The sequence below is a fragment of the Marmota marmota genome, unplaced genomic scaffold (assembly GCF_001458135.2).
Source record: "Marmota marmota marmota unplaced genomic scaffold, marMar, whole genome shotgun sequence".
Lineage (NCBI taxonomy): Eukaryota > Metazoa > Chordata > Mammalia > Rodentia > Sciuridae > Marmota > Marmota marmota.
Genome location: NW_026000185.1, coordinates 8,584,480 through 8,599,337, shown reverse-complemented (window position 1 = coordinate 8,599,337; position 14,858 = coordinate 8,584,480). Strand labels below are relative to the sequence as shown.

The window sequence follows — 14,858 nt, the reverse complement described above, 5'->3', positions numbered from 1 at the left end:
GAGGAGAAATTGAAGGCTGTATATATGCTGAGAAGAATCTAGAGGGGCCAGGCTGAGCAGTGTCATCCACTGCCTGCTCACCTACATTTTCTTGTTCCCACACCAAATGTGTCTCCTACCTGCCTGCAACAACAATGTGCTCTGTATGGTACAGCTGCAGAGCAGTCACTGGAAAGAGGAACTCAAGTATGTAAAAAAGGAGCCCTTTAAAACGACAAAGCCCCACAGGAGACACTTCAGGGACCAACTAGTCAGGGCTGTTGAAGTTACAGGCTGCTTTCCTCAGCTCCTGAACCCTTAAACAGCACAGGAGCCAGGTTTGCAGGGCTGGCTGCCTGAGTCCCCAGGGTAAGCACAAGCCCTTCAGGGCCTGGATCTACACAGATGGGTTTCAGAACTGGTTTTAGGGGCACCCAAATCTGATGAAGAGTGATAAGGTTGAAAAGGAGGGGAAAGAAAATTTTTTACATTAAGTGTCAGCTCCTCCCTCGAGCCTTGAACTGTGAAGACACTGGGGGAACCACTGGTTCCAAAGCCATGTGGGTACCCTTCAGCCACAGTCACACTGAGTATGGCACTCTGACAGGTGCAGGGGACTTACTAGCCTTTGTAAAAGAGGTCTGCGTCTGTCACCCAAAACCAGTCCTCAGGGCCTCGAAGAACTCACCTGAAGGAGGCCAGGTCTCAGCTGAAGCTACAAGACCAGAACAATGACTTTTAAAAAGCATGGCTTACTAAAAACCTTAAAAATCTTCATACTTATAAGCCTGGTTAAGGTCAAAAGTCTATCCATAAAATATCTGATCTGTTCTTTTTTTTTTTAAGCCCCCCACTTTTTAAAATCATGACTTTTTTTTTTTTAAGACAGAGAGAGAATTTTTTAATATTTATTTTTTAATTTTCGGTGGACACAACATCTTTATTTTTTTTGTTTTTATGTGGTGCTGAGGATCGAACCCAGCGCCCCGCACATGCCAGGCGAGCGCGCTAATGCTTGAGCCACATCCCCAGCCCCTGATCTGTTCTCTTGAAGTAACTCAGAAACCAGAAACCCCACATCAGGTTCATTCTACTCATGTCCCAACCCCACACCTGGGTGATTTTCAGACTCAGCTGAGTAAAAGAAGCCTCCTCCATGAATGGAGAGCCTGCAGGAGAAGCTGAGTGCTCTGCTTCCAAGCATATCACCTGCCTTGCTGCCCAGGGTCTTTTCCACACTGTTTTAGCAGGATGTTTTAAAGGAGCCTCACTTCACCCAAGTGAATCTGTGGTAACAGCCCACAAGGACCCATCCAATGTCCCTGTGAGCCACAGAAGGCTGACCACAGTTGCCACACATAAGAACAGAAACAAGACAAAAATGGCCTGGACTGTTTTTATTTGCAAATCTTTTTGTTCACCAGCAAAATGTTTAATCCCCAAAGTTTTCAATATACTCCACATAGCACCATCAGTCTCACACTCCAAAGGAAGGGAATGTCCAAGAACCAAGATATGAGGACAATTCATGAGTGGCCTTCATGCATCCCTCTGATGCTCACCCATTATGAGGATCTCGAAGGCATGTTTCTGCCACCATTACCTTGGAGTGCCAACCCTTGATGGGCCCATGGATTCCATAGGCACCCCCCTCCAAGACCCTGGCGAGGGCAGACAGGAAGTCACTTGACCCCCCCCAGGCATCACGACATCACGTCCCATGCAATATTCCCATGACTCCTCACCCGCTCGCCAGCCAGCGACTGAAGATGGGGGTCCACAGTGCATGGCTTCCATGGCCACAATGATGACAGCAGCCAGTCAAGAAAGCTGGGAGAAGCTGGGCGCAGTGGCACACGCCTGTAATTCCAGCGGCTCAGGAGGCTGAGGCAGGAGGACCACAAGTTCAAAGCCAGCCTCAGCAACTCGGCGAGACCCCATCTCTAAATAAAATGTAGAAAAGGGCTGGGGATGTGGCTCAGTGGTTAAGCACCCCTGGATTCAATCCCAAGTAACAAAACAAAACAAAACAAAAAAACTTCAGCCCTTCCTGCTCTGCTGTCTTACCTAGTGTTTTCCACAGTACTTGTCCCCTGAGACACTGGGCGCTCTACTCATCTCCACCAGGCATCTCTCCATCAGCACCCAGCTCCATGAATGAAGGGTTTCTGTTTGCTTGATTCACCAGTCTCCTGACCTAGAGAAGCCTTGTCACACAGCCAGCTGCACAATGCCACATAGTACAACCTTTCCTGTCTGCTCAGACTCAATCTCTCTGGAGCCCACACTGCCACTTTCCCTTGGTCTGCTTTCATTCTCCACAACACTCTTAACAGTCTGCTACCATAAAAAGGGACCAAGTCTTCTAAGATGAAGAACTCCTCAAGAAGACCCAATAAGAAGACCCCAAGAGGGAGAAGCACGCCCCAATTCACTTTAAGACACCAGTGCTTCATCTGTGCTGATGATGCTGGAAGCCCACTGCACAGAACAGCGCATTCTTAAGAAGGGCAGGGCTTCAACTCACAAGGGGCCGCAAGGGTGCTCAAGGCGCCCCAAAGTGATCTTCTAATAAAGAAGAGCCCTCCGTGCAGTGCAGTGGTACACACTTGTAACAGAACTATTTGCTAAACCCCAAGTGCAAAAGCTGGCAGGCAACCCCAACATTCCAGACTCACCAGCCAGAAGGCCTTGCACACTCACCCTTCACTGGGCCTTCAGGTCTATAGAAAGCAGGCAATCAAGGGCATCACAGGTCACATCATCAGCCAGGAAGACAGAAACCAAGTCAATACTACCCTATGCAAAAGCAACTCTAAAATCATTTAAGAAATCACATCAGCCAGGTGTGGTGACGATGCCTGTAATCCTGGAAACTGAAGAGGCCTAGGCAGGAGGATCCCAAGTTCTAGGACAACCTGGGTAACATAGAAAGACCCTATCTCAAAAGGAACAATAAAGGGGCTGGGGTTGTGGCTCAGTGGCAGAGCGCTTGCCTAGCATGTATGAGGTACTGAGTTTTGATTCTCAGCACTGCATATAAATAAATGGACAAAATAAAGGTCTATCAACATCTTAAAAAAAATTTTTAAAAAGGAACAATAAAAACAAAAGGGCTGGGGGTGTAGCTCAGTGATAGAATACTCTGGGTGCAATACCCAGTGCTACAAAAAAAGAAAAAGACAAAGAAAACATCATGAGAACCCAAAAATAGCAACACAGGACTCTGCCAGAAACCAAGCGCACCCAGTTCATGAGCTGAAGCCCCCTCATGGGGCTGCCTGTGGGATAAGGACAAAGCCTGTGACCCACAGGGAGTGAGCACACCTGCAAGGTATACATGCCCCCCGTGGGGGGGGGGGCAGGGCTCAGAAAGATACCCACCTCCCATGCTCTGATTTCAAACTCCAGCTCTGACTGTGTAATCAATCAATGTCTGGTGTTTTTTGTTTGTTTGTTTGTTTTTTAATGGTATTCCAGACAGACTAATACCACAGGGTGAGAAACAGGAGAAGTGGCCTCCTTGGAAAGGCAGGGGCTGGGGATAACTAAATGCAGCTATCAACCCTTTAGTGTTATTTTAATTTTTCTTTATGTCCATGTTTTCCAATAAAAAGTAAGGTTAGTTTTAAAAAGAGCTAAGATCGTATTAAAAGGAAACATTTAGAGCCAGGGGTGGAGGCACATGCCCTGTTCAGAAACACACCAAAGCAGAGACACATCCTGAAGCTCAGGACTGCAACTGACACTCTCAAAGGGCTTCTCCGTTTGAGACTTCTGCAGTCTGACCACTGACCACGCACTTCATGGACACTGGCAACATGTCAGACCAACCAGAGCAGAGAATGGGCACTTTTAGAGTACTGCCCACAGAAGGATGTCCATGAATACAAGCATGGTGGGCCAACCCAAGGACTTCAGGTCTCACTCCTGGTGCGTGGGAAGGCTCTGCAGCCCTGGAAGAAGGGACAGCACCTATGAAAGACCCCTCTGAGGATGCAGGGAAGACTCATCAGGAGCTTCCTACAACAATCCAGTTGGAGGCAGTGGGAGGCAAGAGGAGATGGTGCTATTGATGGCAATCTACCAGGGCCTACTGCTGACCTGGATGAGGGCAAGTAAGTAAAAAAATCAAGATGGCTTGGGCTGATCTGATGTTGGTGGTACCACTTTCAAGCTCAGAGAGTTTAGAAGAGGAACAAGTTGGGGTGGGGAATTGATATACCTCACCTAAGGAAATCTGGTTACTATAATCTGAGTATGTATTCACCAACACAATTGTAACCATCTGTAACCCAGATGAGAATTTCACTGTTTCCAACACTGTCTGCATCCAGAGGATGCTGAGGTTGCTACTCAGCCAGAGCTGAAGCCCATGAGCAGCTGCTGGGTGCAGGTTTAGGGGTGCAGGCTCTGCCCAGGCACTACCTCAAGGTAGAACATGACACCCTCAATCGGCAGGTCCTTACTTCATTATCCCCATTTCACAGAAAAATGCAGAGAGGTATAGTCACACCATAGGCAGGACACCCCCACAGAAGTCAAGCAGGCCCTAAATTCAGCCACTGAGCCTCTCATTCTCCAAGTATACAGAAAGTTCTGGCAGGAAACGTGGCTCTTCCAGTCACTTAGTTCAGGAATAATTTTTAAAGTTTCCCTTGGATTTTTCACAAACAAAAAACATTTTATTTTTAGACCTGGATCAAACAGGAAATACACATTCCAAGAGAGACCGAGAGAAAGCCACACCAGTGCACACCTTGCAGGTCACAGACCTCCTGACCACAATGTGCTGGGCAGGAGCCTGAGTCCTAAAAGACCTATGGGCTGTCCAGCCACCAAGGCAAGGGAAGAACCACCAACTCTGGTTCTGAGCATGACAGTAGTATATAAAGGCTCTCTTTGGAAGTAGCTCCGGTACCCTGTTCTGGAGTTGCCTATTCAGGGACGAAGTTCACCCGTTGTACCAGCCACACATCTGGAAGATGCCAGGGACGGCAGCAGGGCCATGCTCTCCTCTCAGCTTCCTGCAACAAGGCCTACAGCAGAAGGTAGAGGGCTGTAGGGAGGTCAGAGGTCAGGCTTCACAGGTGAGCTGCCTTTTGTCACAAATGACCCTGAAGAGAAGGGGCCAGAAGTCAAATCAGCCTATCCCATGTCTTCAGATTCGGAAACAACAGACTACATTCTCTTCTGCAGCCAGACGCTTTTTACCAGAGCACTTCACTCCCTTGACTCAGAAGCCAGGGTCCATCTTCCAAATGAAGCTCTGTATATACTTTGGGCACTTCCTCTTTTCACAATTTCTTCTCTTGAGCTTTTAAGCCATTACCAGAAATAGTCAATTAACTAACAGGAAGATCCCACAGTCATTCAGGCAAACTCTGAGGGGCCTGGAGAGCAGTGCTGGTCTTGGACCTGAAAGGACACTCTTGTCTTCTGAGTGGTCAGGCACTTCGTGCCAGGAACTCAGCCAAACCATCAAGTTGCTCCTGCTCTGAATGGCATCCATGGTCCAGTCTCTGGCTATGGTCATAGAAACCACTCCTGAGTTGGAGTGGGCTAGTCCTAGTAGGGCACAGAAAACATCCAGGGAAGTCAGGCACAGTGGCGCATGCCTGTAATCCTGTCTACTTGGGAGGCTGAGGCAGGAGGAACATAAGTTCCAGGACAGCCTGGGTAACTTAGCAAGAACTTGTCTCAAAATATAATTCACAAAATAGTTGGAGATGTAGCACGGGGTAGAGTGATTACCTAGCATGTAGGAGGCCCTGGGTTCAATCCTCAATACTGGAAAAAGAGAAGAAAAGAAAAGAAAAAGAAGATACCCAGGGAGATTCTGCCCTCGGGGTCTTCTCAGCTGGCAGGAAAGTCAGGGCAGCAAACTGAAATGCCAAGAAACCTCTGCCACCAGCAGCCAGGTTACTCCAGGCCTACCCTGGGCACCTGTATGTCAAGCCAGCCTTCCAAGGGGACTGAAACCCAAGCCGGCCAACTAGTGTGCTGTGGTCCTTGGGCCCGACAGCCAATCATTCAGTAAGCAGCCAGAAGCCTGTTGATTCACATCAGCTGAAACAGAGGCAAAGGAAGGAACCAGTGAGGAGTTCCATGACACCTGGGCCCAGGGGCTCCAGATGGCCACAGGAGGATAGCAAATACAGAAAAAGGTCAAAAGTATCTTATTTTCTTGGTTTTGATGGAGAGCTAAGTATAAGACTCATCTGAATTTCCTCAAGTCACCTATGTGAATATCACCTGGCATACTCAGACAAGCACACAACAAGCACACAAGCAGAGCGGCCCACACTATAGGAACCTAGCTAAGCGCCCTGATGTACAGCTGTCCTAGATGACCCTCCTGACACATCCCTTCACACAATTCAACACTGCAGCTGATGAGCAAGTGAGGCTGAGCTCAGGGTCTCCTTCAGGTGTGTGGTGGCGCTTCCCTCTCAGCCTCAATCTTCCCTTGAGGAATCACCCTCTCCCGCCTGGGAAGCAGCCATGCTATCTGGGGGCACCCAACTTTCCTTCCAGGATGGCCTTACATAGTTTAAGCCAATAGCACAGCCTCAGGCCCTCAGAACATGGAACACATAAGACACAGTGGCACCAGTGTCCCCCCACATTGGCAAATGCAGGGTCTTCCTTTGATGCTGCGGCAGCACTTGTAAACAAGGAGGCCCAGAGCCCAAGTTCACTGTGTAGCCATGTCCAACACAAGGGAGCCAGCAAAGCAAAACTGACCATCAGGAGGGCAGGGTCAGTGGAACATGAAGGAGAGGGCTGCAGTCAGCCAACCCCTTCTCTAAGCCCAGGTGTCACTTCCCACTTCCTGCCTTCTAACTGAACCCTGGGGGACAAGCAGAGTGCCTCCAAATGAGAATCAACATGAGCCTGGACTAGGGTGGGGTCAGTGACCAAGCACTTGCCTAGCACACTCCAAGCCCTGGGTTAGACACCCAGCACTGCAAAAAGAACAAAAACACCTCAGTGCTAATAAGATCCCAACATCAGAGAACTTTAAACCACAACACTGTACCACAGGCAGACTTGGGTGGGACAGTGCCATGAAAGATGGGACTCTCCTAAACTCCAGGCCCCTCTGCTACCAACAACAGCTCCATGAGGGAACTAAAATGCCACCCAGCAGAAGCAGCCCACATGCTCTATTCATTTCACAGCAAACACTATGTATTACAAATAGAGCAAACCAAAAAGAACAACAGCAGTACTGCTGCTATGATCAAGAACTGAAGAGTGCTCAGATGGGCTGGCCCAGGACGTGTAGTCGCCATTGTTTTTAAAATTAGAAATCAGAATTGAGCTGGGTGTGATGGCCAAGTCTGTGATCCCAGCAGCTTAGGAGGCTGAGTCAGGAGGATTACAAATTACTGACCACACCTCGCCTTAGCAACATGGCGAGGCCATAAGAAACTTAAGCAGACCCTATCTCTAAATAAGATATTAAATTTTTTATTTGGATCTGGGGATGTGGCTCGAGTGGTTAAGCACCCTGGGTTCAATATTTTTCTTGTAGCCCAACCCTCAAATTCTCAAATTTAGTGTCATCTTAACAAAGTTTCTAGTCTATTGTAAACTTTTTAGGGTTTTGTTTTGTTTTGTTTTGTTTTTTTAACTGAGGGGCACTTGGCCATTGAGCCACACGCCCAGTCCTATTTTGTATTTTATTTAGAGACAGGGTCTCGCTGAGTTGCTTAATGCCTCGCTTTTGCTGAGGCTGACTTTGAACTTGTGATCCTCCTGCCTCAGCCTCCTGAGCTGCTGGGATTATAGGTGTGCACCACCATGCCTGGCTTAGGTTACGCTTTAGCAACTGTTAGTTACACCAGCCTTAACAGGATTTGTTTTTTGGTTGGTTTTTTTTTTTTTTTCTTTTTTGTACTGGGGATTGAACACAGGGGTGCTCTACCACTGAGCTGCATCCCCAGTCCTCCCGGGCAGCTGGAATTATACATGTGGGCCACTGTGTTGAGTTTAACATGATATTTTTAAGGCATATTCTGTCCTAAAAAACTTACTAATAAATAAAAGCATTTAGGAAGAGGCCCTGGGTTCAATCCTCAACACTGTAAAAAAAAAGAAAAAAGAATAATAATAACAACAACAACAATAGGCAGAGTGCGGTAACGCAGGCCTATAATCCCAGTGGCTCCGAAAAATGAGGCAGGAAGATCGTGAATTCAAAGCCAACCTCAGCAAATTAGAAGGCACTAAGTACTCAATGAGACCCTGTCTCTAAATAAAACAGGACTGGGAATGTGACTCAGTGGTAGAGTGCCCGAGTTCAATCGTCGGTACACTCCTCCAAAAAAGAAAAAATAAATAATATTAATAGCAGCATTTGGCTGACAACAATAAGAAAAAGGAACAAAAAGATTAGTCAAACAGCCAGGAGCAGTGACCACGCCTATAATCCCAGCACTCTGGAGGCCGAGACAGGATGATCACAGTTCAGAGCCAGTCTCATCAACTTAGAGAGACCCTGCCTCAAAATAAAAAAAATTAAAAAAGGCTGGGATGTTGCTTAGTGGTTAAAAGTTCCTGGGTTCAATCTCCAGCCCCCCAAAAAAGAAAACCATTAAGCCAGGTGCAGTGGTGCATGCCTGTAATCCTAGTAGCTCAGGAGGCTGAGACAGGAGGACCGTTAGTTCAAAGCCAGCCTCAGCAATGGCAAGGCACTAAGCAACTCAGTGAGACCCTGTCTCTAAATAAAATACAAAATAGGGCTGGGGATGGTGGCTCAGAAGTTGAATGCTCCTGAGCTCAATCCCTGGTACCAAAAAAAAGAAAACCATTAGTCAATCCACATTGACCACCACTTAATTACAGGGTCCCACTCTCAGGTAACCCTCAGAAGAGTGAGTCCTGTGCAAATCAGCACATGCCAGTCTCTCCACAGCAGCTGGTCCTGGTGTCTAGCAGCTGCACCAGGACCACGGCACCTGGCGGCAGCCTCATGCTTACAGATCTTTAAAGTCCCCCAGGCACCAGCTCAGGAAAGGAGTAGGAAATGCAAGCGTTCTGCTCACACATGCAACAGACGGCGACCTGAAAGCCAAACTGTAGGGAAAGAGTGAAGAAGCAGTTTCAAAGCTGTAGAGACTTCTTGAGAGCTTTGTGGCTCCCTCCAAGCTGCATGTGCACCTACATGCACATGCACAACTGGTGAGGACCACCAGACAAAACATCCAGGCTGCCTTGCACTGACCTACCACACCCACACACAGCTAGCAAGCTAAAGGGTCCAATCCTGGACTCCAAGCACAAGTCCCACAAGTTTCCTAGCACTCAGAAACTTCCCCACCAGGCCTCAGTCGCCAGGAACAACCCTGCAGGATCACTATAGAAAGCTACCGGAACTCTCCATGCATCGATGCACTTGAATGTCCACTCCTCCCTTTACCTAGCCCAGAGAGTTGTGTCTCCACTTCTGTGCAAGAGGACACAAGTCTAACTGCTCCAGGATCAAGTTCCAATGTCATTATGACTTGTGAGAACATCCACATTCCTAATGATACACCAAGCCGCGCAGTCTGTTCTCAAAGAAAGTATTCTCAGAAACATCACAGACATGACAAATATGGAATCAAACCCTGACATGACCAAAGCGGCAGCCATATACTCAGCTTGGGCTAAAAGATCCCGTCACCAACACCCTTCCCTTGTTCCTTCTCCAGGTCTCAGAGGTGAGCACAGAAAACAGACACCTGGTGACTCACCTGAGCTCTCTGCCCTCGCTGTACCGTCTACTTGAGGCCCTCGGGGCGGCTGTCTCCAGGAGCAACTTCTGAGTGAGCCTGCTGGGGGGGGCACCATCTCTGCCATCATCCTCTTCCACCGCGTCCTGGTCACATTTCCACTCCTCATCTTCATTCAAAGTGGGCAGGTATCCAGATATGCCCTTCCCTGTCCCTGACCCTGAGCTCTGGTCACTGCAGACCTTTGGGCTCTCCGAGCCTGTCCTCGTGTATTCCAAGTAAATGTCAGACTTGAGAAAGGACGGGTAAGTGTTCTCCTCCATGGTGGACTGGATCTCCGTCTGGGCCTGGTCAAACATGGCAGGGTCGATCTGCTGCTTCATGACACAGTCCTTGATGAAGCTCTTGGTGGCTGGCTTGGTTTGCCTGGACACGATGCCATTACTATCCAGGATATACTTTCGGTAGATGGCTCTTGCCAGCTTCAACCTCTTCTCCTCGTTTGAATTGCAGGGCTCAAGCTTCCTGAAGCCACTGCAGGCGAACCAGAAGTCCAGCAGGTCAGCACAGCCCTCCTGCTTCAGGAAAGTCCTGAACAGGCTGATCCCATCCTGGTCGTCCAGCAAGGAATGCAGTGACTCGGCCCACCGCAAGTACGGTGGGGTAGGAGAGGCACTGCCCTCAGGCTCGTACCCCAGATCCAGATCTGAGCGCCTCGGGGTGGCTGTTGAGGTCTCGCCTTTAATGCTGACACCTTTCCCAGAGCAGAAACTGTGGCTGATGGGCCTTGGGTCTGTGGACACCAGTTCTCCCTCCTCACCAGGCACTGGGGGCCGGGGGGCATCTTCAGTGAAACTTGCTCCAAGGTCCAAGGGGAAACCCTGCTCCTGGACACTCATTCTGGGACTCTGCGTCAATGAACAACGAGCGCTGCACCCTAATACATCAGTACTTACGGCTCCAAGGGGAGGCAATCTGTCCTGTTGAAACCATCAAGAGGACAAGGGTTAGGAAGGTGGCCCTTGGGACACTATCAGAGGTTCTCTGAGACGAAGCTAGCGGCGCCGCCCTCCCACTCTCACTCAAAGCAGAAAGCCAGTTCCATTTCCAGCAGAGACATATTTTGGCCACACAGTATGCTCTATATCATATATGACTTGTGAGAGCTTAAAACTACAGGAAGGTCTCTCACACTAAGCAGATGTCCAGAACACAGAGGATACCTCTCCCCTAAAGTGTCCTTCCATGAGACCAGGGGTCTGAGGACCAACCATTCTGGCTCAAGAGCTGAATGACCAGGAGGGCTAGAGAAAGGAAAGTTACTCTCAACCCTGACCCCTGGAACCAGGGGCTCACACACAAAGTCCCTCACACACAAAAATGATCACCTCACCTGCCCAGTCGTCAACACTCAGAAATGGGAGAAGCACGCTATAAGCAGGAGTGCATCTTCCAAGTCCCACAGCCTCTGTTACTCTCTGCTACTGCATCACTTCATATTTGATATGCCTGCAACAGATGCAAGCACCCAGCCAGGTATTTCTCCTACTCTACACACACCTCAAAGAGCAGCTGGCCACAGGTTGCCTTCAATACAGAGGGATTGGTAATACAAGGACACAGCAAGTAGGCATTCAGAAGTCATCAATGCAGGCAACCTTAGAAATGCAGAATTACACTAAACTGTGAGTACCTGTATTATGAGGAAAATGTTCTTCTGAAAACAAATGGTGGATGGGGACATTAAGGGACAGAAAAAGTACAGAACAAATTAAATCTAATTACAAGTATGCTTTTTGGCTAAAGAAGCATATAGCTCATTTGATTTAACTCCCTAAGCTGAAAAACCAAACCACACATCCTCTTAGAGGTTATTCTGCTAGGCATGATGACACAGGCCTGTAATCCCAGATACTCAGAAGGTTGAGGCAAGACGACTGAAAGTTCAAGGCCAGCCTGGGTAATTTAGGGAGATCCAGTCTCAAAGTTAAAAATAAAAGGGCTGAGAGTGTAGCTCAGTAGTAGAGGGCCCCTGGTTCTATCCCTAGTTCTTGAGAAAAAGAAAACAGTATTCATATATACAAACTGGTGTTTATTACTACTACTGCTGCCACTAGTAGGTGGAAAGTGTGCAGGAGACTGCCCCCGAGCAAGACCTGGAGCCCAAGAGCCCTGGCTGTGCCTCTTAACACAGCCCTTACATCCTTTTAACACAGAATGTAAGGATCCTAGCCAAGCAGATTGGAGAGGGCACTATACACCATCAGGTCAAACACCTGGAGCACTGAACAAGCCAGAGCGCACAAAGTCAGCCCTCCTAGAACCAACTCAAGGGGGCTCTCCCTGGCTACCACTGCACACTGCTGGGCCCTAGCCTCCATGAAATCTACCCCCACACCTACATTCTCACTGCATACTCTTCACCTGCCAACCACTACTGAAAGCCAGAGGGACAAGTCACACACACAAAAAAGGAGGGTCACCAATATGTGCCCAACATCATCACAGCTACAGACTTCTTAGAAGACTGTCATCTCAGCCTCAGCAGGGCCAGCCTGTTTGTTCCTTCAGATCAAGATCCTGTGCTGCTCACAGAACCCCCCTTTCAGCTCACTTTCTCTGAGCCCCATCATCTCAGAGTGAGCACCCTGGGTGTCTACAGCTCCACATCATCTCATGATGTCTAGCTTCCTCTTGTCTAGGTTGCCACTAGAGTAAAAGAGGGCCTGCATCCCTGACCACCCTTCCAGATACACAGCAGTCAGCTCACAAGCCCTGAGAAAAAAACAAGTTACTGGGAACTGAAGAGCAGTAGTTTGTAATGTGAGGCTGGCTACTGTTGCTGTCTCCAAAGCGTTCAGGCCTCCCTATGAGTGACTACAGCAGGACCCTCGGCACCTAACACAATAGTCTCACAACAAAGCATACCTACAAATATTCAATTGATTGGCACTGAAGAGAAGATGCTTGTCCTAGACACAGCTTTTTTTCAGATGCTGAGCTATTCTTGTGCAATAGAGGAGGCAGCAAATTCAAGACACAGTCCTTCATTACAGAACTGCAGCTTCCCTTCAAAACTCACATTTTACTGTGTAAACACAGTCTCTCCTAACCATTTTAAACTGCTTTTCAGAGCCCAGAGGAAATATATCTTATAACTCAAGTCTCTTTGGTCATCAACTGAAAAAAGAACTTCCATGTCCCTAGAAGCACACCAACACCTCCACATATCACTGATGCTGAAACATTCCAATCCCCCAAATCTCCAAGCTCCCCCAGGGAAGCATACCTAGCATTTAAGGAACACACACATACATACCACACATAAGGCAGCTACATTAATTCAGGCGAGGCAATGCCCACGAGCACCAAATCTGGCCCATAGCCTGTAACCACCATCAATAAAGTGATTCCATAAAAGGAACCTGAAGTCTGATATGGTATTTAAAATTCAAAATTCCCTTGGGCAACACCGAGGCACACAATTCTGGGTACCATGTAAGCAAACTTGATGCTATAGGCTTGTGTATGTATTTATTTTACACAAACATAACTTCCAAACATTGATTTATGTGAAGTGTGAAAGTAACCATCTATTGATGACACTCTTGTGGGTCAGGGCTACTGTTTCCCATGTTATACCCTTCCCCATCATCTAAATTCTGAATGACCAGCGCAGCCCAAAAAAGTTCACTCAGCTTCTCTGAAACAAGAAATCAAAGACAAGTAAACACATGCTGCAAATCAAACAAAAACACTGTGCAGCCAGGTGCAGTGGCACATGCCTGTAATCCCAGTGGTTAAAGAGGCAGGAGGATCATGAGTTCAAAGCCAGCCTGAGCAACTTAGAGAGGCTCTAAGCAACTTAATGAGAACCTGACTCAAAATATAAAAAGGGCTGGGGATGTGGCTCAGTGGTTAAGTGCCCCTGGGCTCAATCCCCACTTCAAAACAAAACAAAACACCATGTTTTATGTGCTTTCGCACACTTACTTGTTCCTGAATGGGACTTCCTAAAACTGAAACCAGCTGGTGCTGGCTCTCTGGGGCAGACAGGAGTCCAGCTGCATATATTTTCTAAAACAGGGACTGTGGATCCAGGGAACATGCATATGAGCAAAAATAAGGTTTCACAGTACAGTGACAATCCCTCTTGGAGATGGGCTGAGAAAAGTCCCCAGAGGATTGATGTGTCTTTTCCTTACTGTCCTCATGCCAATCTGAAAGTGTGCAGCTCTGGTTTCATGCGGGGGTGGGAGCCGGAGGAAGGCTGAATTCAAATTTTGTGGTGAGGACAGAATCTAAGATCTAACCCCAAGACAGAGATCTGTATTTTGGCCCCCAACCTGAAAGGATATGGTCTCCAGAGCAATTGGTTTTTGAAACAAGCCAAACCACAGGCTGAACCCACAGAGTGCCCTCCTGTGGTGGTCGCGGCACCATTCCTACTTATGGGGGAGGAGGCAGGGTGAGGGGAGGGAGGACCACGCACACCCTGGCCTCAGTAGCTACTTGGAATCTCGGACACCCTAAACAAGGACCAGGCCCAGGGACCACAGGAGGCATCCCACACTATGTCAACCACATGTCCACCTGTAGAGACCATCTCCCTTTCCTGTTCACACAACCCAAGGTCAAGGCCCTTTCTAGCACACCAAGCAGTCTCCTAGCACCCCCTCAGTCGCCCACTTCCGCCCCCACTCCCTCAGGCTGCAGAGGCTTCACTTCTGAAAGCCTCCCAACACACTCCCCGCCCCGCCCACCCAGGGCCTGCACAGCCCACGCTCCTGCACGCTTCCTCACACACTCCCAGCCTAGCAACCCCTCGCAATCCGCACAGCCAACAATCCCGCAAGCCTCCCTTCACGCTCCATGCCCCGCACACCCTTGGGGCTGCGCAGTCCGCACTCCTGAAAGCCTATTCGTCCCCCACGCCCTGCATTCTCGCATGCCTCCCGGAAAACTCAGGGTTCCGCACACCCTCCAGGCTGCACAGCCCGCACTCCTGCACGCCTCCTGGAACGCACTTGGTCCGGCACACTCCCAGTCCCGCACGTCCCGCAGCCCCACACCTGCACGCCTCTCCGCACTCTCCGCCCCACACGCCCTCGGACCCCCAAGGCCCGCACACCTGGTCGCCTACCGGCACACTCCCGG

At 48.9% G+C, this 14,858-nt stretch overlaps 1 protein-coding gene across 3 annotated transcripts in view; it reads right to left on the bottom strand.

Moving 5' to 3' along the window:
• Positions 1–10,681, bottom strand: part of Axin1 (axin 1) — a 33,547-nt gene extending 22,866 nt beyond the window's left edge. For all 3 annotated transcript variants that reach the window (XM_015491047.2, XM_015491048.2, XM_048789497.1), the window contains exon 1: positions 9,723–10,681. In XM_015491047.2, the coding sequence (XP_015346533.1) occupies positions 9,723–10,600 (878 nt within the window). In that variant the 5' untranslated portion in view covers positions 10,601–10,681. The remainder of the gene's footprint in view (positions 1–9,722) is intronic.
• Positions 10,682–14,858: the final 4,177 nt, after the last annotated feature.